General features: G+C 38.5%; 1 protein-coding gene across 5 annotated transcripts in view; it reads left to right on the top strand.

Moving 5' to 3' along the window:
* Positions 1-23,078, top strand: part of uhrf1bp1l (UHRF1 binding protein 1-like) — a 42,030-nt gene extending 18,952 nt beyond the window's left edge. The window contains exons 7-23 of one of the 5 annotated variants that reach the window (XM_048154627.1): positions 3,494-3,664; positions 3,900-4,080; positions 4,172-4,255; positions 4,355-4,501; positions 6,225-6,334; positions 6,703-6,844; positions 6,956-7,149; positions 7,250-8,616; positions 10,214-10,294; positions 10,619-10,767; positions 11,041-11,195; positions 11,349-11,499; positions 11,586-11,624; positions 18,057-18,313; positions 18,510-18,621; positions 18,858-19,018; positions 21,336-23,078. In XM_048154627.1, the coding sequence (XP_048010584.1) occupies positions 3,494-3,664; positions 3,900-4,080; positions 4,172-4,255; positions 4,355-4,501; positions 6,225-6,334; positions 6,703-6,844; positions 6,956-7,149; positions 7,250-8,616; positions 10,214-10,294; positions 10,619-10,767; positions 11,041-11,195; positions 11,349-11,499; positions 11,586-11,624; positions 18,057-18,313; positions 18,510-18,621; positions 18,858-19,018; positions 21,336-21,476 (3,642 nt within the window). In that variant the 3' untranslated portion in view covers positions 21,477-23,078. Of the gene's footprint in view, positions 1-3,493; positions 3,665-3,899; positions 4,081-4,171; positions 4,256-4,354; positions 4,502-6,224; positions 6,335-6,702; positions 6,845-6,955; positions 7,150-7,249; positions 8,617-10,213; positions 10,295-10,618; positions 10,768-11,040; positions 11,196-11,348; positions 11,500-11,585; positions 11,634-18,056; positions 18,314-18,509; positions 18,622-18,857; positions 19,019-21,335 lie in introns of all 5 variants that reach the window. The other 4 variants (XM_048154626.1, XM_048154631.1, XM_048154630.1 and 1 more) reach the window with 4 other exon arrangements.
* Positions 23,079-24,590: the final 1,512 nt, after the last annotated feature.

Here is a 24,590-nt window from a genome sequence, read left to right as displayed (position 1 = left end):
CCAAACTTTGTCAATTTTTGTATCACTATGTTCTAGCGTGTGTATTTATGAGAGTGTGTGTGTAGCACTCATTCTTCTACGGTTCAGCTCTGAGCTCTGCGGGCAGCCGGGATCCGTTTCTCTGTTGGTAGTCTCAATATTGGCAGCTGATTAGAGGGTTTTATTTTGGTAGCATTCAGCTACACACTCAAGCAAACACAAACCAAACATGTTAAATTAATACGTTCAAATTTTGTACAATTAAATCAAATTCAGCTGGGTTTTGGAGCACAGAAAATCTGGGTTTTAAAATCCTTTTTAAAAACAAAATCCAGGTTTTTATATATATATATATATATAAAAAAAAAAAAAAAATATATATATATATATATATATATATATATATATATATATATATATATATATATATATATATATATATATTATTTTTTTTTTTTTTTTTTTTTTTTTTTTTTAATAAGAAAAAATAAAACATTATGAAATAAATAATAAAAAGACACATTTAAGATTCTGCAAAATCTTTAAAAAATCTTTATAAAAAATAATTTGTAATTTAAAATGTAGTTTAAATTTTATATGTATTTATACAGTACTGTGCAAACGTCTTAGGCCACCATCAGCTTTGTTGTTTTAGCAGTGTTTTAATGACCATCCATTTATTTTTTGGTCTTTATTATGATACAAACAGAAAATACAGGAAATATGTACACAAAATGTAAAAAAACAAACAAACAAAAAAAAAACAGAACAGAACAAAAGGGCTTCATTAGGCAAAAATCAGTATTTGTTGTGACCTCCTGGGGCCGTATTCAAAAAACATCTTAAGGATAAACTGCCGATTTAGGAGAAACTCTTAAAAATAATGGGCGTGTCAGTCCTAAGTTTAGGAGTCCTAAATTTTTGCTCTAAGAGTATTTCGCAAAGCATTTTAGCGCTAAAACTAGCTCCTAAGTCTGTGAAACATTAGGAGTAGTCAAGAGGACTCATAAATCACTAAGACCAAATCACAAACAGCCCTAATCCATCCAAAGACACTGAACACCATTGAGGCAATAGCGATAGTGCCTTAGGTGCTCAACTTTTTTTTCATAAATGCAATACATTTTGATTTATAGATTTGAATCTACGATGAGGCGCCAAAAATAAATCTTTAACAAATAAATAAATATTGTCCGATTACATGTGGCAGTGGTTTTCATGAGTTCACGTTTACAAATGATTGAATAGAGTAAAAAAAAAATTAATAAGCGTATTTGGTGTACTGTCCAAGGGGATTGAGGGCTCTGAGCTTGGAATTTAGCCCAAACCCAAAATTCTCCCCATATCCCCAGCCGAGAGTGAGGGATGGGGTGGCGGAGGGATGCAGAAAACTTGTCTAAGTAACTATAGGCGAGTCGGCTCTCGTCTGTGTATATATTCCTCCTCTCGAGCTGATTAGAAAGACCGTTCGAATGTGTTTCTCCCAAACTTTGTTTATAAAACATAATTTGTCGCTTGAATTCTGCATTCTCTTGAGATGCAGACATCCAAGAGGCGGTCCACAATTAACTGTATATAGTTTAATTAGTGACACTTAGCCTACATTTTAAAACCTTTATTTGAATATGGCAACATTTTTATTAAAAATATATATTTGAATAGGGCAACATTTGTATTTTAAAACCTTTATTTTAATATGGAAACATGACACCTTATTCTACAGTATTTCTATGATTAAATCGCTGACTCCTCCCCCATCAGCCAATCACTGTGTGTATACTCCATAGCAACGAGGTCAACCCTGCCCTTACTCTTAGCTTAAGACTTCAGTCTATTCCTTAGTAAAAGTTTGTCTCAGCAGCTTTGTGAATAGGTGTTAAGAGAAAACTCTTAGCTAAGACTTTTACTGCTATTTAGGAGAACTCTAAGTGGTAAGATAAAATGTTTTGTGAATACGGCCCCTGGACTTCTTCCAGTTTCTCAAAGAAGAAAATGTGAGTCATTTCTCATAATATTTTGAAAGTTTTCTTGGCCTTCCAGTCCTTTTCCATTCCATTTAGGTTTAAGAGAGCCAGGTTCCTGCTATTGCTCAAATGTAAGGGGAGGTCACGAAATACATGAAACTTTAGCCTTTTTTTTAATTCTGTTTTTTAATACTGCATACAAATTTCCAGAAGGTTATATTCTAATAAAGATACTTATAAATAATTATATATGGTCATTATCAGAGGTGGGTAGTAACGAAGTACATTTACTTCGTTACATGTACTTGAGTAGTTTTTTGGAAAATTTGTACTTTTTAGAGTAGATTAAAATGTGGGTACTTTTACTTTAACTTGAGTACATTTGTAATGAAAAATCTGTACTTTTACTTCGCTACAATGGGCAACGTTCCTCTCGTTACTTTATTTTAATTCAATACTGTAAATGTTAAGAAATGCGTAGTTTATTCCATGCGCGCTGTCTCTTTTTTCATGAACGATGCCCCATTCACAAATGATCGCTCTTTTGAGTCGATTCTGTTCAAAGACTAGATCAAACAAGTTAGTAAAGCTGTCTAAATTGATTCGCGAATCAGTTTGAATGATTTGTTCAGTTCCTGCACGCGCTGAATCGTCTGAAGCGGTTTCTCACTCGGAGCGGATGAAGTGGCAGTGGACCTACAGTCAATTAAAAGCAAATCTGCAAATGCATCCAATTGTTTGCCAGCGATGAAGACCTTTATTAGTTGAGCTGCGTATGCTGTCTGTGAACAATTCCACCGGTAGGCCTATCGATTTCATTTGATTTTACTTCATGATACAGCCAATAGCCGACATTTTACAACCAAACAGATTATTACGTCGCTATAACAAAAGTATGTAGTATTTCTTTACCGTTTTTATGGGCATATATCTATTTAAATAATAAACATTAAATAATAACATGCTATTGTGTGTGTATATATATATATATATATATATATATATATATATATATATATATATATATATATATATATATATATATATATATATATATATATATATATATATATATATATATATAATAAAAGTAACTAGTAACGAGCTACTTGAGTAAGATTTTTATTGGATACTTTTTTACTCTTACTCAAGTAACTATTAGGATTATTACTTTCACTTTTACTTTGAGTAAATATTTCTGTAAGTACTTGTACTTTTACTTGAGTACAGTTTTTGGATACTCTACCCACCTCTGGTCATTATACCATTGCTAAAACAACATCTAATGGTGGCCTAGGACTTTTGCACAGTGTATATGTGTATATATATATATATATATATATATATATATATGTATATATGTATATGTGTGTGTGTATATATATATATATATATATATATATATATATATATATGTATATGTGTGTGTATATGTATATATAATATTAGTATAGATCCCACTGTATGTGTTTCTGTTTTCTGATGAAGAAATTACGAATTTAAATTTGCACATTACTTATGCCATGGCTGTATGTTCATTTGTTTTCCAGATGAAAGACTGTAATGTTGTTGCATCAAAGCTAATTCTGATCCTGGATGACCTGCTGTGGGTGCTGACAGACTCCCAGCTCAAGGCCATGGTGCAGTATGCAAAGTCTCTCAGTGAAGCCATGGAGAAATCAGCTGCACAGAGGAAGACTATGGCCCCTGACACCACGCAGGTGTGTGTTTTAAGGCACTTCCTTGTCCCTTCCCCAATCAACCACACCACCTGTTTCAGACTCTTTTTTTAAAATTTTATTTTATTTTATTTTTGCTTCTATTGTCCGAGTAATATTTTGGTGCCCCCTACTGGTTATAACTAGATTTGCAGTGGGTAATGTGTCAAATGTTGTAAATGTCTTTGTTTGAATGTCTTTAGTGTACAGTATATTTCAAATCTGTTGGTGTTTTTAGGTAACAACGGCACCCCCCTCAGCCCAGCAGGTGCGCGCACAGCAGGCTTCAGCCACAGCAGATCAGAACGCTTCCATGGAACGGCTGTTTAACTCCTATGATGTTCGTGAGACCTCACACCACCTCCAAATCACACACTTGGACCTGCATATTTGTGACGACACCAATGCCAAGGACAGAGGTACCGCATACCCACACTTAATATTGTTAATATCAAAGTGTGTGAGTTTAGTGGTGTTATGCTGAAATGTGTGTCTTTTTTCCCTCTGCAGGAATTAATAAGAGATTAGATGGTGGCGCAATGCAGTTGTCCTTCAGTTCTATCACTGTAGACTATTACCCCTTCCACAAAGCTGGTAAACTCCTCAAACCAAATAGATTTACTAGCCTGTTTAATAACCTGTTGAACAGGAAGATGTTCAGATTATTAAAGATAATGTCTTTCTTTCTCTCAGGTGAGGGCTGTTTGCATTGGATGCATTACAGTGAGGCCACAAAGTCTCGTGAGACCTGGGCCCGTTCTCTCCTGGAGGAGTTTAAGTCTAATGTGGATATGCTCAAAAACGTAGTCAGTGGCCAGTCGCAGGGCTCCCCTCAGCACGGTGAGAATGTCCTGCCCATTGACACACATTTATTGGTTCACTGTAACTTAAAAACAGAAAATGGGTCAGTTTTATGCAAACTGTTCTATGTCTGGATCATGTTTGACCCAAAAGTCAAAATAAATAAAGTATTTTCGGACCATAAATATTTTTTTGCATTGTGACATTATTTTCATGACAATTTAACAACTTTTCCCATATTACTGTAATACAAAAAAGTATTACAGAAGTATATTAGTAGTAGATTTGTACTACATTATATTATCATTATAGTATTATCATTAGTAGATTTATATCAATATGTTATAGTAGATATATTATGTCAATTTTTTAGTTATTCATTAAATAATAGTTTTGTTGTAATGAGAATCACTATTGGAAATGAAATGTGTATTTGTCATGAAAATAATACAAAAATTGCAAACTTTATTTTATCATACTTTTTATTTATTTATTTTATTTTATTTTATTTTTATTTATTTTTTGGGAAGGGGGATTTTTGGTTTAAATGTGATCTGGACACTGGTTATTTCATTAACAACTGTTCTTTATAGATGCATAAATCTGGACATTTGCCCATCCAAACACTATTAATATAGAATTTGTGACACTTTATTTTAAGGGCTCTTCACAAAGACTGTAGGGCACTTTCAGATGACACCGATCACACAGTTATGGGTTGCAGTTATGTTCAAAGTAGGGCTGCACGATATATCGCAATTTATTGAAAATTTTATCGCTGCGATTATTTTATGCACACTTTGTCAGAGCTGTACGGCTCTGTGATCAGTAGTAAATGCTTCTTCATCTGAAAGCCAGAGGGCGCTCTTATGCAGAAACTCCAAATATGCCCTGCCGCAGAAGTAGTTAACGTGTCGTTCCAGGAAATCCCTATGGGCATCATACTATCACTGTAGCTGAATAAACAGAAGATTGAAATACTTTGATTAAACATGACTAATAAACACACGACTGCCTTATTCTGTGTAAGAAGCCACATCATCTCACAGAAGGATGCTCAACTGTCGTTATGAAGTGAGTTTGGAGTAAAAACATGTTATTAAATGTTGTCTTTTGTTGGACATGATGTTAATAAATGCTTCTCATGTCTGGAAAGATGTTTGACACATGTTGCTTTTTCAAATGTTCATTATTTAGTGACAACTTTTGCGATTTCATAATTGCACTAAGAATCGCGTTTAAGCGCGATCTCAATGTTATTTTTCATATCGTGCGATACATTGTGCAGCCCTAGTTCAAAGTTTTCCTTGTGGCCTCTGAGAGTGTAGCAGAGTCTTTGTATAAGTGCCTTTAGCTAAAGTGTACAGTTTTTCACTCAGTAGCGCAGTACGGCTAATGCTTATGAGCATATTGTGATTATGGTTTTAATAACGTCCTTAGAGTGTGTTTTGAAGTGGTGATTAAGTGTGTCCTGATAGCAGCTAACACCTGTCCTAGTTTGAGAGGTTTTTTTGCGTAATGGGTTCTGTGTCCCCAGTCCGTCAGTCGATTGTCTTAGAGGCGCAGGGTGAAGGGATAATGGTTAGGGAGCTGGACTCAGGCCCAGATGGTTTGTGGCCGCTCTCCCCTACGGCCAACTGCTGCTGGTGTCTGGAGACAGGTACCTCTCTGGTGTGCGTTTGAGGTGCCACACAAACACATGGCTGCGGTTTGTGCAGATGGTCCACTGTGATTGTGAAATTTGAGATTGTGTTTCCCACAGGAAAGATCTCCACCAGCTCCAGCACTTCCTTCTCGCCTCCATCTGCACCAAGAACCCAACTCATGTCCAGCTCAATTGTGCTACGGATGGCAGATTTCAGCATCTATCAGGTTTGTGTGGATAAACACACGCATACAACAGATTTTCTGCAATCTGCATGCTCATTCATAAAAAGCATAGATGCAAAAGTATTGTAAAAGTTTCCCACATGAGTTGCATGCTATAGTCCAAATCAGAAAACAGAAATGTGTTCACTGAAAAACTTCTGCAATAGCTGTTTAATGTCATTTGTTCTCAGCTCAATTCACATTCAAATATGGTGTGACACCATGTGCCGCCATGTTTGATATAAACTTAATAAACATGTGATAACCAGTAATTTCATCATTGACATCAAACCTGCAACATGGCTTGAATGCTCAAAATGTGAGACTGTGTTAAAACCTTTTTAAAAGTTGTTTGTTCCGCAATGTTGAAGGTGTCTACAGCAGACCAGCCACGCTCCAGTCCTCAAAGCATGATATCCTGCAATAAGAAAACCCTCTATCTCCCCCAAGAGATGCCGGCAATCCATGCCGAATTCACAGAGTACTACTTCCCAGATGGCAAAGACTATCCCAGTAAGACAGAAGACCAACATTTATCATTAACAAAACAAAATCAGAATATTCACTTAATATCAGTTCAACTCAAGCATTCTCTGAATTAACATGAATAAACTCTCCCTGCAGTCCCTTGTCCCAACCTGTATGTGCAGTTGAACGCGCTACAGCTGGTGCTTGACTCGCGCAGTCTGGTTTGGCTCAATCTGTTTGCACTAGACCTTCGTCAGAGCCTAGAACAATTTATGGAGCTGTACAAACTCAATGACTCTCAGAAACCTGACGAACATGTAGATATCAGAGTGGACGGACTCATGCTGAAGGTAGAAATTCAATTACGTTTGCATACTTCCAGTGAAATGTGGGTTGCAGTGTCTGTCTCAAACTGCATTTTAATATATAATTGTGTTTTAATGTTTGTAGCTGGTGGTCCCTGCAGACCAGGAGAAGGCTCAGCCTGGCCAGCCTCGCTCTCTGTCAGTGCAGACCTCTGAGATGGTAGCCACTAACACACGTCACTCTTCTGGATGCACTCGGTCCAGTCTGGAAGCCCTTTTGCAGGCCTTCCAGGAGCAACCCTTCTTCACCTCCCTCTCTTCCTCCTTTCCTCGTGCCCAAAACTCCTTCTCTGTGCTGCATTCGGCCTTCCAACGGCATGCTCATGAGCAGGATACGCGTGTTCATGATGTGTACCGGGGCCTCGCTCCACCATCTCTCTCCACCAATGCCCTCAAAACACCAGCAGCCACTGACTTATGGGCTCTGCACTTCTCTCAGTTCTGGGTGGACTATGAGGGCTCACGCAGTGGGCGAGGTCGTCCGACACCTTGCGTGGACTCTTTCCCTCTGACTCTTTGGGTATGCCACCCTGCCCGATACACCCAGCACCACGAGAGGCTCAGAGCAGGCGTAGGGTCGGGCCTGTTGCCTCGCAGTGAGTCAGCAGAGATTGCCAATCGTCTGCAGAGGAAAAAGCTTCTTAAGGAGTACTACAGCACTGATGCATGTCTAAGCAACATGCCAAGCAATGGTCTCCACAAACCACAGTCTCTAGATGGCCTATTCAGTGACTCCTCTTCGTCTCTTTCCCTTGCTTCCTCGTCCTCATCCAACGAAGTAGACTTGCAGATGCTAGTGCACGTTCAGAAGCACCTGAGTGCTCAGGTGAGCCATGGGCAGTATATGTTCCTGCTCAGACTGCAACATGCTGTGAAATCTCTGCAGCGCACTTTACAGCAAGATCTGGAGCAGTACGGCTCCAAGCTCCAGGGTCCCACACAACCCTTCAGCGTCTGCGTGGGCGTGCTCATGAAAAGTGCAGAAGTTGCACTACTCTTAAAGCCTATTCCCCAACCAGATTTAAGCACCAGCCCCCTGGACTCTGATGTCTCCCCCTCAGAAAGCAGGACCACTCTTGAAGCTGGGAGTGAGGTGGGCGAGGAACACGAGAGACCCTCGGCTGCAGGAGAGGCTACTCCAAATGCAGATCAGCTCCTCTTTGCAGATACACATGGGCTCAACGTATCTCCTCTCCTTCCATCCACATCCCCATCTCCTGCTCTGAGAAAGGCTTCTATGGATGAGATGAGTAGCGTGGCATCTGGAGGAAAGGTGCCCTGTGAGGAGAAGGAATTGATTGAAGGATCTCTTGATGGAGAGGGCAGCAGAACTGAAACCAAAGGGCAACAGAGTGAAACCTCACACGGTGGAACTGCGGGAGTCTCTGACACTTCTTCCAGGGAGTGGAACGACAAGAGTCAGGGAGGCAGGCTGCCTCAGTCCATGTCCAGGTATTGCAGCATTTGTATATTTAGAACACAACTACCCATTCTTTCCTGCTTGGTTTTTGAAAATTGATAATGGAAGTAGAGTTGCATGGCCCTGTCCCTTGTCCACCTTAGTGTCGCACTAATGTTGGTGACTATTGAATAGTTGAGGAAAGTGCAGCCTTCATTTAAGGGTGCATCACAGGCACAAAGGGGGTGGTTGTGATCATCTTTAAAAACACAAATGGGACAACATACGGTCTTGTTGGCTACACAGACGGGGTAGGCAACCCTGCTCATAGAGAAATACCTTTCTGCAAACTTCAGTTCCAACCCTGCTGATCATGTTCTTCCGGATTACTAGAAACTTCCAGGCAGTTGTGCAGGAACAAGTTGGAGCTAAACTCTGCTGGAAGGTATCCCTCCAGGAGCAGGGCACCCCTGCCCTAAACCTACCCTTAAACTTACCCCTTGGCAGCAGCAAATGCACAGTGTGAGGGTTACTATCTAACCTGGAGGTGGGCAACTCTGGCCCTCCATGTCCACCGTCCTGCAGAGTTCAAACACACCTGCATGTAATTTTTAAGTAATCCTGAAGACTTTGGTTAGGTTTTTCCAGTGGTGGACAATAACTAAGGGTTTTTACTTCGTTATTGTACTTAAGTAGATTTTTCCAAGTATCTGTACTTTATCCTTTTACTTCACTACATTCCAAAGCATAATATCATACTTTTTACTCCACTACATTTCATAAAAACATGGCGTTCCTTGTTATGTTGAACTGAAGAAATTCTTACCCGCTCCAAGACGTGTGAATGGTGTCTAATTCGTGAACGAGCTGATCCTTTTCAATTAACCTGTTAAATCGTTTTAACACAAATCGAACTGAACGATTCATTCATGAATTGGACTGATCCAATTGCATCTGTTCACGAGTCAACAACTCCCTGATTCAAATGATCCGGTCAGAGTGAGTAATAAAATGAAGCGTTTTCTTATTTGGAGATCAATACATATTAAGTGTATGCATAATCTACCTTATTAACTTGAGCTGGCTACTTCACAATTCAAAATAATTATACCCCAATTCCACCCTCGTACTTTTGCTCAAGTACTTGATTTGTGTACTTTGTCGAGCACTGGATTTTTCAGGTGTTTGATTAGTGTTGGATCTAAACTCTGCAGGAAAGTGGACCCTGAAGTGCAGAGTTTCTCATCCCTGTTCTAACCTTTACCTTTACAGACTCTAAATATGAAGGCCACAAGACTGCAAGTATTTACATCAAGTGGGACAGGGCCCATACTGCAGTGTACAATATATTTAAGGTGCCACGCTTTGGGCCTGACGGGCTAATCAGTTTTAAAGGCTCAGTGAAGTTAAGATTAGAGGCATGTTTAAGATCATCAGCCTTTGAGACGCTGTATTCGGCATAGAATTGAATCTGGTCTTCAAAACGGGATTATGAGTTTTGTAGCTTTGTTTTATAACTGAATGTATTTGAATGTTATGAGAGTATGTGTGTGTATTTGGGAGTAAAACCCAATATACAACTGTTTCCTTGCTCTGAATGTGACTTCTGGGTGTGTGTGTGTGTGTGTTTGTTCAATCTCTCTTCTGAAGGAAAGGCAGTTTATCAGTGGTCTCTGACCTCTTAACCTCCACGCACAGCAGGTCTACCTCCTTATATTCCATGTCCAACATGTAAGACACCCTCTGTAGGAATCTGTGCCCATCTGTGTGTGCGTGAATGTTTGTGGACAAAACCGTGGTATTGGTATTGTGATCATTTCACACTAGCTTGTCCCTTGTGTTGTGTGTACTGTAGATCCGTGGACGTGTGCAGAGTTTGCCGACTCTGTTTCTTACTGGTGTTTTGATTTTGGCCGAAATGTTTTGTACATTCTATCAAACTTTTTTGTATCATTTTTGGTGTTTTTTTTTTTTTCTTCTTAGTATCTTTTATATAAGTACTGACATGCGCTCACTGTACTCACTTTTCCTACTTTTTCTGAATGTACTCTGCAGTGGTCGTTTGATGCAGGGCAAGTCACAGTCAAGTTTTTCAGTGTCCTTTAAGAACATGAAGAAAAGCCCTTCACTACAGTCTCTGGATGATCTCTCCATAGACAGCTACTCACTAGAGGACTGTGACAGCTACAGCCTGCTGGAGAGAGGTACATGCATTCAAGAACATCATGTTTTACTGATGTGTATTCTGTTATGCCAGAGCCGTATTATGTTTGTGACCACAAGGGGGCAGTATTGCAACATCTATAGGTTTGTTCCATTGATGGAGCAATATGATTTCTTCATAACCAGAAATTCATTCAGATTTACCATTTAGCACAAGCTAAACATCGTGATGGGAAAATTATAATTTTTACTTTATATTTTACTGTATATGCAGTTAGACTCTCTCGCCCCATTCTAAGCGTGTTTTGTTACAGATGACGTATCGATCTCTGGCTTTAAAGAGGTTCTAAATGAGCAGATTTCCACAGAAGGGGCTAATGTGAGTCTCGCGCAGGAGGCAGATGAGACCCAGTCACCTGACGCCATGAGCGCTGCCTCACAGAGCATAGACGAACCCACAAAAGACCTTGTAATTTCCTCTCTCCTTTCATTCCTCTTTTCCCAAGTTAACTTTTTTTGTTATCCTGAAAGAAAATAATGAGATTGTAAGTACATCCTCTGATTGATGATGCATCTACAGTATTAGTAATCTGTATCAATGTATATAATACCTGTATTGCAGGTGTCGGTATTGGTTTTGAAGGTTCACTCGGTCTGCTGTTCTCTGGATCTGAAGGGTGATGATACAGCAGTAGCTCTGGAGGTGGGGCGGATCCGACCCAATCAGCTCGGCAACGTCAGTTTGCGGCAGTATCTTAGCAACCGCAGCCTGGGTAAGACCGAGTTTGACACCTGTGTTTGTGTGTGCACATGTGTCAATGCTACACCTGATAAACACTTGCTGTTTGCGTTTCTTCAGGTTTAGTGTCTTCAGCATCAGTCGCTCAGAGTGGTGAAGGTACTTTAAGTGTGTATCTTCATATGTTTACTTACATAGTGTGTGTGTTTGTGCGCACGACACATTTGTCAGTTTAGATGCTGTCTGTGAATTTGCACGAGTTGTGTGTGTTGTGTGATCACTCTCTCAGCACTTTTTGTGTTTGGTTTGAACACATCATACACTACAGTTTGGGGTCGGTTAGATTTTTTTTGTCTTTGACAGGTCGCTTATACTCACCAAGGCTGCATTTATTTGATGATTTGATGAATGGTAATATTGTCAAATGTTTTGACAATTTAAAATAACTCTTTTCTGTTTTTAAAATGGAATTTATTCTTTTTTCCTTTTTTTAAATCAGAAGTAGAAATCTTTTGTAACATTATAAATGTCATTACTGTCACTTCTGATCAATTTAAAGGTGCAGTGTGTAAATTTTAGTGGTATCTAGCGGTGAGGTTGCGAGTTGCAATATAGAAAAGCTACGGTGGCCAACACAGGACAAAGATGTCATTGTCTGAGACAGCAGAGAGTAGCCAGTCAAGCAAATGTGATCTGTAGAACAGTTTGTCCGTTTAGGGCTACTGTAGAAACATGCCGGCACAAACATGTAAGGGGACCCGCAGTGTATGTAGATAGAAATGGCTCATTCTAAGGTGATAAAAACGTAACTGTTCATTATGTAAGGTCTTTATACACCACTAAAACCATATTTATGTATATTATATTGCATTTCTGTCAATAGATCAATAAAATTTACAGAGTGCACCTTTAATGCATCCTTGCTGAATAAGAGTATTCATTTCTTTAAAACAAAATGACTGACCTGACCCCAAATTTTTGAATGTTAGTGTAGTGATTGTGCATATTTTTATAAACGACTAGTTGGTGGATTAGTCGACTAATTGGATTAAATCTAGAATGCAAAAAAAAAAAAAAAAATAGGATAAGTATCTGTCATAGAAACTATCATAGTTCTCAAAAAATGACCCCTAATGAATTTTTAATAATATAAACCATATTTGTACTAACATTTGATTTAGTCCGACAGTAATTCTCTTTATTGTGAGTGGTGGATTTGTTACACAACCAGTGTGTTGTTGGCTTATAGTGGTTGTGTTAAGCTTCTTTAATATTAATATCTAATATTTAGCTTTAGTGCTTCTAGTATCTGTGCATTAAAAGGGTTGTTGTAGAGACGCAACTAATTTGAAGCAGTATAGTTTGTGTGTTGTGTGAATTGTAATAGGACATTTTTCTCGCCCACTGGTCCCAGCTCTTCTCTTTCATCCTCTCTCTCTCTCTCTCTCTCTCTCTTTAGCTGCTCTGGTTTTGTGTTGTCATTTCTCTGCTGTCACAGACCACTGGGTTCTGCAGTACCAGAACTGCTGGTTCAGGAGACTTTGTACACACATAAACACACACAACCTCACTCTCGTCTATCTAGGCTGTTTCAGAGCCGCTTTCCTCTCCAAGGATTAATCTTTAGGCTTTTCCATGCTCAGTTTCTCTTGACTGATTCTGCTAGCCTCTGTTTTTCAGTCAGTTTCTCTGTATCTTTCTCTCACATGCTCCCATGTTCTCTATTTTCAGTTATTCTCACTCATTCACTTTCCTCTTGCAGCATTTTTGCTGTTCTTCAAGATCTCCACGTCAGAGGGAAAGTGCTGCGTTTGCTTGTTTTATTCAAGCAACTGTTGAAAGATTAATTAAAATGTTCAGCTAGGAATGACAGGAATGATCACTTCTATCCTTTGTAGTGATAGTCTGAGCCTTTCTAACTCCACTATTTTCACAGAGGACATTGAAGAAATGAACATTTGGTATCGCAAACATGACGCGCAACTCTTTTTGTCTTAGAGCAAAAAATATCAAACTTTATGCAAATTTTACATACATAAATTATACCTTACTTATAACTTACATGCACACAATAATTAAAGGGATAGTTCACCAAAAAATTAAAATGTTGGTAACCAGACAGTTGATGGAAGCCATTGACTTCCATAGTAGGAAAAAAATACTATGAAAGTCGATAGCTACTGTCAACTGTTTGGTTACCAACATTCTTTAAAATATCTTCTTTTGTGTTCAACAGAAGAAAGAAACTCATACAGGTTTGGAACAACTTGAGGATGAGTAATGGCTCATTTCCACCAAGCGGTACAGTACAGTACAGTACGATTCGGGACGGTAAACCCTGACCCGGCTTGCGTTTCCATCGCCAACAGTACCCTTACTTATGGCGTGTATGCCGGAAAGTAGCAATCGACGGCAAGAAAGCAACACAGTAAATGGAGGACATACAGCAGATCTTGTTCTTGCTTCTTTGCATGTACAATGGTATATTTCTGTGCACCGACATTGTGTTGCAACAGTATTGTGTTTCAACTGTATATTTAAAAAATGCTGCCGCTTGTGTTGTAGCCCGCGCAAGTGACGATTCTCTGTCAACCAATCAACATTCTGCAGTGAGTGTAGCTCCACCCTGTAGGTACTGGACTACTGTGATAGGTACCCCAACAGAACGGTCCCAAAAAAGTGGTAAAGTTAGGTATTTTGGTACCATTCACAACTGAAATGGAAATCAAAATGGAAATAATTGCGTACTGTACTATACCGTACCTTACTGCTTTGTGGAATCGAGCCATAAGTGATGACAAAATTTAAATTTTTAGTGAGCTATCCCTTTAGATAATTTTAATTATTTAATTATGAATAAGTCAAATAATATTTGTTATAATTTACATTCTATTATAATAAATAAAAATAAAAATATGCACAAATGAATAGTTTGAAATTCCTGATTGTAAAAAAAAAAAACTTATAGTATGACATCCCACATTTTAATGCATGTATTTTTTGTGATTTTGGGACTTACAAAGGGACCATGTTTTTGGACGTGTACTAGGGCTGCACGATATATCGCATGAGATTCTCACGCGCATTTCGTCAGTAAAGCTGGTTCCCTGATTACCGCTAAATCGCCATCACCTGCTTTCAAATGGAGCGCCATTTAATAGACAAACCCGTACGTCACTAAAAAGCCACGCAATATCGCGTTCATATCACAGATGAATCGCCTTCGATAATGAACGCGATATTGCGTGGCTTTTCAGTGATCTACGGTTCTGTCTATTAAATGCCGCTCCATTTGATAGCAGGTGATGGCGATTTAGCGGTAATCAGGGAACCGGCTTTACTGACGAAATGCGCGTGACAATCTCATGCGATATATCGTGCAGCCCTAACGTGTACCATAGTGTTCTTTAAAGTACTTTGGTGTACCGCATATACCACAGTATATAAATGTGGTACCATTACCAATGTACTATGTTAGTACCATCTGCTGCAATCATCTTACCATTGTACCACCACAGTACTATTTTTGTAAGGGACCTGTTCCTCTCTCCCCATGTCTTATTACTCTGTTATGTCTTATTTAACACTTCTGCTGAATAAGCATTTGCGTTAGGGGTATATTTCTCTGTATTCTGGGCAGAGGAGGTGAGGATGTTAATGCAGTCTTAGTTTCAGAGCTGCCGGTTCTCAAAAGGAGGTACATGAATTCAATATAGATCAGACAGAGAAGTATAGTAGATACCGTGAACTCCTCTGCCACGAGACCTCCTGGGACCGCTGAACTGCACAGCTTCGATATCATTTGATGTCTCCTTTCTGCCCTCTGCTGTAGGAAATTTCATGAATTTCAATGAGACTTCTATTCATTACCACAGGCATTGTTGCGCTGACATTTTGGATTCAATGCATAATTTAAATGCAGCGTTTCAATGTTTTGGATTTGTCTATTTTTAGACCGGTGGCTGTCTCCCGTGTCCTGCTTTTCCGTCTGGTTCCACAGCCTGTGCAGCGGGCCCTTGACTTCCACTCATTAGTGATTCCTTGGCCTCCTGCATGACTGTGTACACATGTGTAGTGTGTAGTTCCAAGGCTCATTGCATTGCATGGAGAAACATGGAATAGATGATGTTTTCATTATGTGGATCTTCATTATTGTCTGCGTTTTTTGTAATGGCGTTCACACTGACAGTGATCTGCAGCGACAAAGAGACCTGGAATCATTCATTTTCAATAAGAGCATCAGGAACTGTTTAGTTAAGAAAAGTTTAATGTTATGCAAATGTGAAGTGACGTGTCAGGGTGTCCGGCAGCAGGAACACTTACTATCAACCTGAAATCTCTTGCTGCCTTCAAATGCACCTGTTAGGCTTATGTCTTCGAATTCGTCTTATTACAACACACTCTGAAATGTTTGATTCTGATGGGTCAGTCACAATCCGAGACCCTATATAACAGTCCTCTCATCCGTGTATCTGAAGCCAGCGCTTCTTTCGTGTGTCATTTGTATCACACTGCAAACTTGCTCTGTCTTGTTTCATACAAATGCAGCTGGTGCAGTCTTGAGTCTCTGGTACAGTTATCGATTGTATTGAAAATGAAATCAGAGGACTTCACTATTATTAGTACTGCAATATTCATCTTCTTGCTAGGAAAATTGTTGTGTACGCTTTAATGGATTATAAGTTAATAAACGGTTATGAATACGATTTTAAAACGGTTGTATCTCAAAAATCAATATTTCATGTCCCTGTAATTATTTGATATTATGAAAAACCATGTAGTAAGTGGTATGACTCTGTATTATGCCTTAAATGTTCATCTTGTTTGAACTTGTTCGTTCGTTTTGCCTCAAAGCAAGTTTTTCTTCGCAGAAGCTTTGTATTAATTGAGCTAATAAAAATGTAAAACTCAAATAAAATATTTATGTTTCAAGTAGGATATAATAATAGAATAAGTGGGAAAACATTTTCACTTACATGTCACTCATTCAAGTTTAAAACAACATGAAAATAGCCTAAACAAAGTTTACATCTGAATTCAAAATTAATAAAGGTGCCATCGAACGTTTTTTTACAAGATGTAATGTAAGTCTAAGGTGTCCCCTGAATGTGTTTGTGAAGTTTCAGCTCAAAATACCCCATAGATTTTTTTTTTAAATAATTTTTTTAACTGCCTATTTTGGGGCATCATTAACTATGCACCGATTCAGGCTGCTGGCCCTTTAATTGCTCGCGCTCTAAGCCCCCCCCCCCGCTAATATAACCTTCAAAATGGATCTTTACAAAGTGTTCATCATGCAGCATGTCTAATCGCGTAAGTATGGTATTTATTTGGATGTTTACATTTGATTCTGAATGAGTTTGATGGTGCTCCGTGGCTAAAGCTAACATTATACACTGTTGGAGAGATTTATAAAGAATGAAGATGTGTTTATGAATTATACAGACTGCAAGTGTTTAAAAAATGAAAATAACGACAGTCTTGTCTCCGTGAGTACAGTAATAAACGATAGTAAGTATAACCACATTTAACAGTACATTAGCAACATGCTAATGAAACATTTAGAAAGACAATTTACAAATATCACTAAAAATATCATGATATCATGGATCATGTCAGTTATTATTGCTCCATCTGCCATTTTTCGCTGTTGTCCTTGCTTGCTTACCTAGTCTGATGATTCAGCTGTGCACATCCAGACGTTAATACTGGCTGCCCTTGTCTAATGCTTTGAACATGGACTGGCATATGCAAATATTGGGGGCGTATATATTAATGATCCCGACTATTACGTAACAGTCGGTGTTATGTTGAGATTCGCCTGTTCTTCGGAGGTCTTTTAAACAAATGAGATTTATATAAGAAGGAGGAAACAATGATTTTTGAGACTCACTGTATGTCATTTCCATGTACTGAACTCTTGTTATTCGACTATGCCGAGGTAAATTCAATTTTCAAGTTGTTTATACACCCTGAAACTTGAAACTAATTATACACATTTTGTGTATATGCTGTTTTGTACATTGCTGCTTTTAAAATGATTGAAATACAGCTTGTAAAATAAAAAATAAAAATGTGCAAAATTATTCATTATAATTAACTATAGGCTTGCTTCCTGCTTACTGATCTGTATATATACTCAAGATTATTGGTATAATATATGATTTCCGCCATCAACCCGTCCCTTACGATATCTCGGCAGCCTTTAGTTGGACCTGAATGCTTTATTGGGCCTAAATGCTTTAATTCAAGCTAAATGTTTTATACTGTATGAGAATAAATTCTCTGGCTGGACCTAAATGCTTTGTTTCCAGCTTGTGTAAGCTAGAATTCAGAGTTTCTTACTTGTAAATATGACTTTGTCATTCATTTGCTCGAACAGTCATTCATTTGCTCGGAAATCACAACCTCACAACCTTCCAACCTCACTTGAAGGGCGCATTTGTCAGTGTGAATGAAGCATTTTATGGCTCAAAACTAAGAACTTTTAAACCAACAAAATATTTTAGACACATTTCATAAAAATGGCAAACTCTGGCAAACTTGACATCAGCACATTACTTCATTCCTACTTTTATTTATTTCTCACAGGCTCTGGGTCAGGGTCGGACCCCAGCACGGTGTTATTAAATCCAGAGGTGCAGGTGAGGCTGGAAAGCGGCCCGGGGGCTGCGGTTCACTCTCCTCTCGCCGAACAGAACGGCTTCCTGCAGTGCCGCCTACAGGCCTTCAGTGCCGACTTCCTCATGACATCACTGCGAAACCTCGCCCTCTTCCTGGGGGATGACACCGCTTCCCAGGTTCTTCCCATGGAGATCACAATCAAAGATACACATGTGAACCTCAAGGTACGTTTAGACACTGAACATTAGGTCTGTCAGGATATCAGATTTCACAACACTATTATCATGGCCGAAAGAATTAACGATAACAATATTATCGCAATGTCTAAAGAGATTAGAATAATGCTATCAGGTCTTGCTTTTGTCTGCCGTATCCTCAATAGAACCAGCATGTATGTTCTAATATATGTGTTTAAATCAGGATGATGTTCCCCGTGACAAAGCGTCAGAGCCTGAGGCCACGCCCATCGCCGTACATATTCATAATCTGCTTATCCATCGTCAAGACGACGGCTCATTCAGCATTGGAGGAGGTTATTCATGTCCCTTACTTCCTGTTTATCTCTTCCTGCTTCCTTCTTCTCTCCTGAATTATAATTATAATTGTTCCTTATAGCATCACTTCCTCCCCTTTAAATCCCTCTGGCACTTGCATGCACTCTCTCTTTTACTTTGAAGTTTGCCTCCATTTTGAACTTTATTGAAATATGATTAAAACTCAGGAATGCACGTTCTAAATGCATCCCTCCCCCTCTCTCCCATCGGACAGCTGAGCGTGCCGTGGACCCAAAGCTTCAGAAGGCGGGGCCTGTGAATGACAGCAGGCTCAGTTCTGTCCCTGAAGTTCCTGTAGGTGTGGCCAGTGAGCCGAAAGCCACTCAGACTGCACCTCTGTCACCCACAAGCCCCACCCCCTCAAGTAGAGAAAAGGTACAATTTGTGATATGTAAATGATTGAACAGTTTTGCATGATTTAATGCATCAGTGTACATCCACATAAAGCTGGACTTGTAAAATTGCAGCTTTATGTGAATGTTTTATTTTGAGATTTATTTATAAATGTATGTCTGTAAGCCTTTTTACCATGATGCAGGATTGCCGTTTTGTCTTGATTTGCCTATTTAACCCTCTAAAGCCTGACGTATGAAATCATAGTCAGAAAAATCTGACTTTTCAAAAAATGAAACCTTTTGTTGAGTATCACATTTGATACATCAGGCTTTTTTGGTTCAAATAGAGAATATGGAGCTCATACTCAAAAAGGATAAAAAAAAAAAAAAAACACCTAAATTTTATTTAGTGGCCCAAACTGAACAAAATTTGAAAATAAGTTGCAGTTACTGATATTTATGTGACCAAAAATTAATATGAAATTATGATAGCTTGCAGTGTAAGTGTAAGTCAGTGAGATCTTTATAACAGTGTAACAGACTACCTACATAAAATGCATATAAATGTCATTCGCTCTATATCTTCCAATAATGTCTTATTAACATAAATAAATGTGTTTCTACAATTATACCAATATGCCTTTTACTTGCTAAAAATATATAAACTATCAATCAGACAATAGAAGTCATGTTGTTTTTTGTTGATAATTTTGAGGCCTTAGAAATTTATCAAAAATATAAGTTTTATAAAGATAAAGGTGTTATTATGAAAATAAAATTTTCTCCTAGAAAAATACGAATTCAATGTGCTATGAAAACATACTCTACTATAAAAACTGCAAGTTTCACAACACAATACATTCCTAGTTCAAAAAGATAATTTATTGAAAGTAGGCTGCAAAAAAACGTCTCGTTCTGAAATATTTGGATTTCTGATGCCTGTAATATTAACATATTATTAGGAGTTACACATATTTTGGGGGGCCCACCCAGTCACAGTGAGGTAATAATGAGGAAGTACAGTCGATAATGTTAAAAGTATGTTCCTGGTTAAGTGTAGCAACTTCAGCTCTACAACATTACCAAAATATTACACTTTATTTCGACAGGCTACTAACAATACGTAACTATGTAACTACATGTTAACTAACTCTCAAGGGCTTTTCACACTTGAAATATTTAACCCTGGGTCATTCTAAACCCCGGGTAAATGGAATTCTGGATTGTCTTTATTCACGCTTCACACTGCACATTCCTAAACCCCCGGGTTAAAGTCCTTATTTGCATATTTGTGGTGTCTTACTGGACAAACGCAGTATGTGGCCTGTGTCTATCGTTGCGCGTCCACATTGCTGACTGTAATATCATACTTTTCGAAATATAAAGGTAATAATGACTTTCTCTCTTCTCTTCTTCACTCCACTTGTCGCTTTTTCTATCTTTTTTGACATTTTTCCTATCATACGCAGTCTATACATCACGCGGTGTTTCCATGACTGCCCAAAGCGCGTGAATATAAGGCACACAATTGGTTGTCGTTTGCTAAGCATCAAGTTTTACATTCTAACACCACATCATTTCACACTGTACAAGTTTGGCACAGCAATGTGGAGTTAACAGCGCAAAAGTGGTGCTAACCCTGTTTCGGAGCAGGGTTTTGTAACCCCGGGTAAGAAGTGGTACTAACCCTGCATCTAAATCAAGTGTGAAACGATCCTTTACCCAGGGTTAAAAGCAGTGTTTAGAATGACAATAACTAGGGGTTAAGCGTAGTGTGAAAAGCCCTTCAGACTGTAGTAAACTGTTAATAAGTAGAATAAGCTGATATGTAGTTGCAAAGTTACTTATAGTCAGTAGAATATCTGTTGGGGGAGCATCAAAATAAAGGGTTAGCAGATATTAAACAGACAGTCGGCTAATAATCGAATGAGAGTTAGTTGACATGTAGTTGCAAAGTTAATTCTAGTAAAATGTCTAAAGTGGACAATCAAAATGAAGCATTACCCTAAAATATACTAAAACTAATATGTTTATTTCTAACAAGGTGCCAGATCATTGTAGTCTTATCTTAACATAAAGATCTTAGCACATAAAGAGAGCGTTTACATAAGTCTTAAAGGCACAGCAGCAAAAAAACAACCAACCAAACAACAAAAAAAACAGCAGATTTAATTCTGAGGGTCAAAGAGAGTATAGAAAATGGTTCAAAACTCCTGACTGATGTAAGTAGACCTCAGGGAAAAAATAAAATAAAATGATAAAAACATGATCCCTTTAACATCAATTATACAATATCAATTATCAGTCAAGCAAAGCATCCAGGCTGATAAAGCTAATGATCTTTTCCATCCACACAGCTGCTCGTGGAGGAGAATGAATGCTTGAAACTGGAGCTGTCCAAGGCCAAGATGGCGCTAGCAGAAGCCCAGATGGAGAAAGACTCTCTCCAGCATCAAATGAAGAGTCTCAAACTCACCAGCGGGGGCAGCAACAGCTAGTGGCAGTGCATGCGTGTGTGCATACAGGACAGACACTCGCCACAGGGGGGCAGCAGAGTGCTTGGAGGGGCCCGGTGCCATAAAAACTCCCAACTCTGCAGCTGAGAGGAGAATGGTATGTGTGCCGTGACGGAGCTCTCACCTCACACGGGAACCAGACTTTATCTGCTCTTAAAGAACAGTGTTCTTTACTATAGTGTACACACAAAGCTTCAAAATCAGAGAAAGTCAAGTGAGAAAACTCTTCGGACAGCCTGTGGAATTTCACATTTCCTCTTGATTTTTTTGTTGCTCTCTTCCTGTTTTTATTATTTCTTTCACTTAATTTCTTTGTGTTGGCAAGGCCTGCAGATGCACCCCTTAAAATTATCATGGAAAAGTGTAAAGGGGTGATAAACACACATTCTTATCACTTTATCTACTCTCTAACTATTAATACACAGTGTATAAGCACATTCCCCCCTTGACCTTTAACCCCAGGACAGTCTTACACACTGTCAGGGTGTGTGATGTTGAATGTCATATCTTTGGAGGAATGTCTTAAAAAGTTAATTTGCACTGTTTTGAACTCTTTTGTTTAACAAGAACTAAAAAAAAAAATTAGCAACTAATAAATTTGTGTTTATGTATAGTAATTGTGATATACAAGAATGTTTTTTTGTTAATAAGTGCGATTGAATTGTTGTAGGCAAAATTTTTACAATCCATTCTTATGATAGCGTCTCAAAAATGGGAAAACGTTTTCGGAATTATTTATGTTCAAGAACACACTACAGGATTTGCATTGCACAACTTGATTTCTCTTACTATATGGACAGATGTGTTGAGATTTGCAGATATCAGTTCAGTATTTGCAACTAAATACACCGCGTCATTCCATGTTTGTCTTTTTAGATGAACGTTTGCACTGCAACAGTCAAAATAGGAGATTAATAGTGTGTAATTCACTCAATTTGAGCTTGGAATGTTTAGCAGTTTTTTTGTCACATTGTTGATCTGATTACCAGCATTTCTGCACAAAGAAAAATCAAAACGGAGATGAATGTTGGAAAACAGCTCAACAGAAGAGTTTTTGTTTGGTTGGCTTTTCTTGTTTATGCTTTAAAAGAGAAGGGCGTATCTTATTATGAAATACAATGGCAAAAATGTTCTTTGCTCTCTCCTGCCCTTGTTTTTCCTCTTTACAGTGACCTCTACAAGTGCCTGTGACTGCACACCTTCTCCAGAGGTTCTGCTTGATTTTTCTTTCATGTCTTGTTCTCTAAATGAATGTTTTAATGCTCTTCACAACATAAGCTTTTATCTGGAGAACATTTTTCAGATGTTGGGACTTGAACATGGAGAGCTGGATGACGAACATCTGATTGTAGGAAGCTAAATCTTTTCTTCTGTAGTTCTAGGCCTCACCCCTATGACACTAGCCCCGCCCCAGTATGTAATAGACACGCCCCTTAGAAATGGAGGCCCGCCTCTTTAGCACAAATGATGAATGATGCTCAATCAAGCAAACTTATAAAATGATTATTTCTTGTGTCTGACAGAAGCTGCTGAAGTACTGAGACAACTGAAATAAAATGCTGAAATAAAGTTTAAAACATTTTATTCATGAGTATCAGCTCTGCTCTTGTGTTAATAAATGATAATCCATATGTCATATGTATGAGTTGCTTTTGGGCTGAAACACATGCTCTCAATCATATAGAAATATGTAAAAAAAAAAATCATTTTAATTAAAATATCATAACTTGATCTTCCCTTCCAATGAAAAACAGGCTTTATTTTTCATTAATCCTTTTCATTCGAATGTACGTCACAATACTGAACAAACAACCTGGTCTCACATGAAAACACAGCGATTTTATAAGAATTCATGCTATGTGAATCAAAAATGTACGATTATTAGAAAAAAATGTAAACATAAAGGTTCACCCCTAAACATATCCATCACTTGGACGTAAGCAGATCGTACAAAAACGTACAAATGAGAATGTACGAATTCGTATGAATTAGCCACCAGTTCGCCAAAACATAAAATAACAAATTGCAATGAGATTGTATTGGAAGAAAAGATCTGTCGCTAATTCCGTTACATTGCGACCATAAATCCTGTTGCTTTGTGGGTAACACTTTATTTTAATGTGTCCTTGTGAAACATGTTAAAGGGATAGTTCACCCAAAAATGAAAATTTGATGTTTATCTGTTTACCCCCAGGGCATCCAAGATGTAGGTGACTTTGTTTCTTCAGTTGAACACAAATGATGATTTTTAACTCCAACCACTGCCGTCTGTCAGTCTTATAATAAGAGTGGACGGGAACTCGAACGATAAGAGTCTAAAACACTTCCATAGACAAGTCCAAATTAAACCCTGCGGCTCGTGACGACACATTGATGTCCTAAGACACGAAACGATCGGTTTGTGCGAGAACCCGAACAGTATTTATATAATTTTTTTACCTCTAAAACACCACTATGTCCAACTCCGTTCATCACTCGCTTAGTGAGGCCTGATCGCGCTCTGACAACGGCAGTGAGGTCTCGCGCATATACTTCAATGAGTGCTAGACATCACTGCCACTGTCAGAGCGCGATCAGACCTTACGAATCGAGTGCTGAATGTAGTTTGAATGGGAGTGAATGGGAGTTTGATTGACAAGCGATCTAACCAATCAGAACGCCGCATCCGCCATTTTGTCCGACAAAGCTGCCAGTAGTTAGAAGATTAACCTCGGAGGAGTTAAACTTGAAAAATTGTGTATATTGACGTCTCTACGCGTTTGAAACAACATTCATTCTCATGTTCATTCATGTTTATTTGACGCTATAAATGGACTAGTAGGAAGAGATGATCGGTTAACGAGCCTCTTGAGCTGAGGCGTTACAGCAATCTGTCACGACCGTGGTCACGACATATTAAAGAGCCACAAAACGGTTTTTATTGTTTGAATTTCTTTAATAACTACACAGTTTGAAAGCTGGGACTTTGTTTAATATCAAAAGTAACCTGCTCTGTCTTGTCTATCGACGTGTTGTCAGTGTCCTCTTCGCTCCACGATGTATTTTTCACTGCGTGTGGCGTGACAGCGCCACGGCTTGTCGGACAAAACAACAGTA

Source organism: Megalobrama amblycephala, linkage group LG14 (assembly GCF_018812025.1).
Source record: "Megalobrama amblycephala isolate DHTTF-2021 linkage group LG14, ASM1881202v1, whole genome shotgun sequence".
NCBI classification, from domain to species: domain Eukaryota; kingdom Metazoa; phylum Chordata; class Actinopteri; order Cypriniformes; family Xenocyprididae; genus Megalobrama; species Megalobrama amblycephala.
This window is presented reverse-complemented; position numbering and strand designations above follow the sequence as displayed.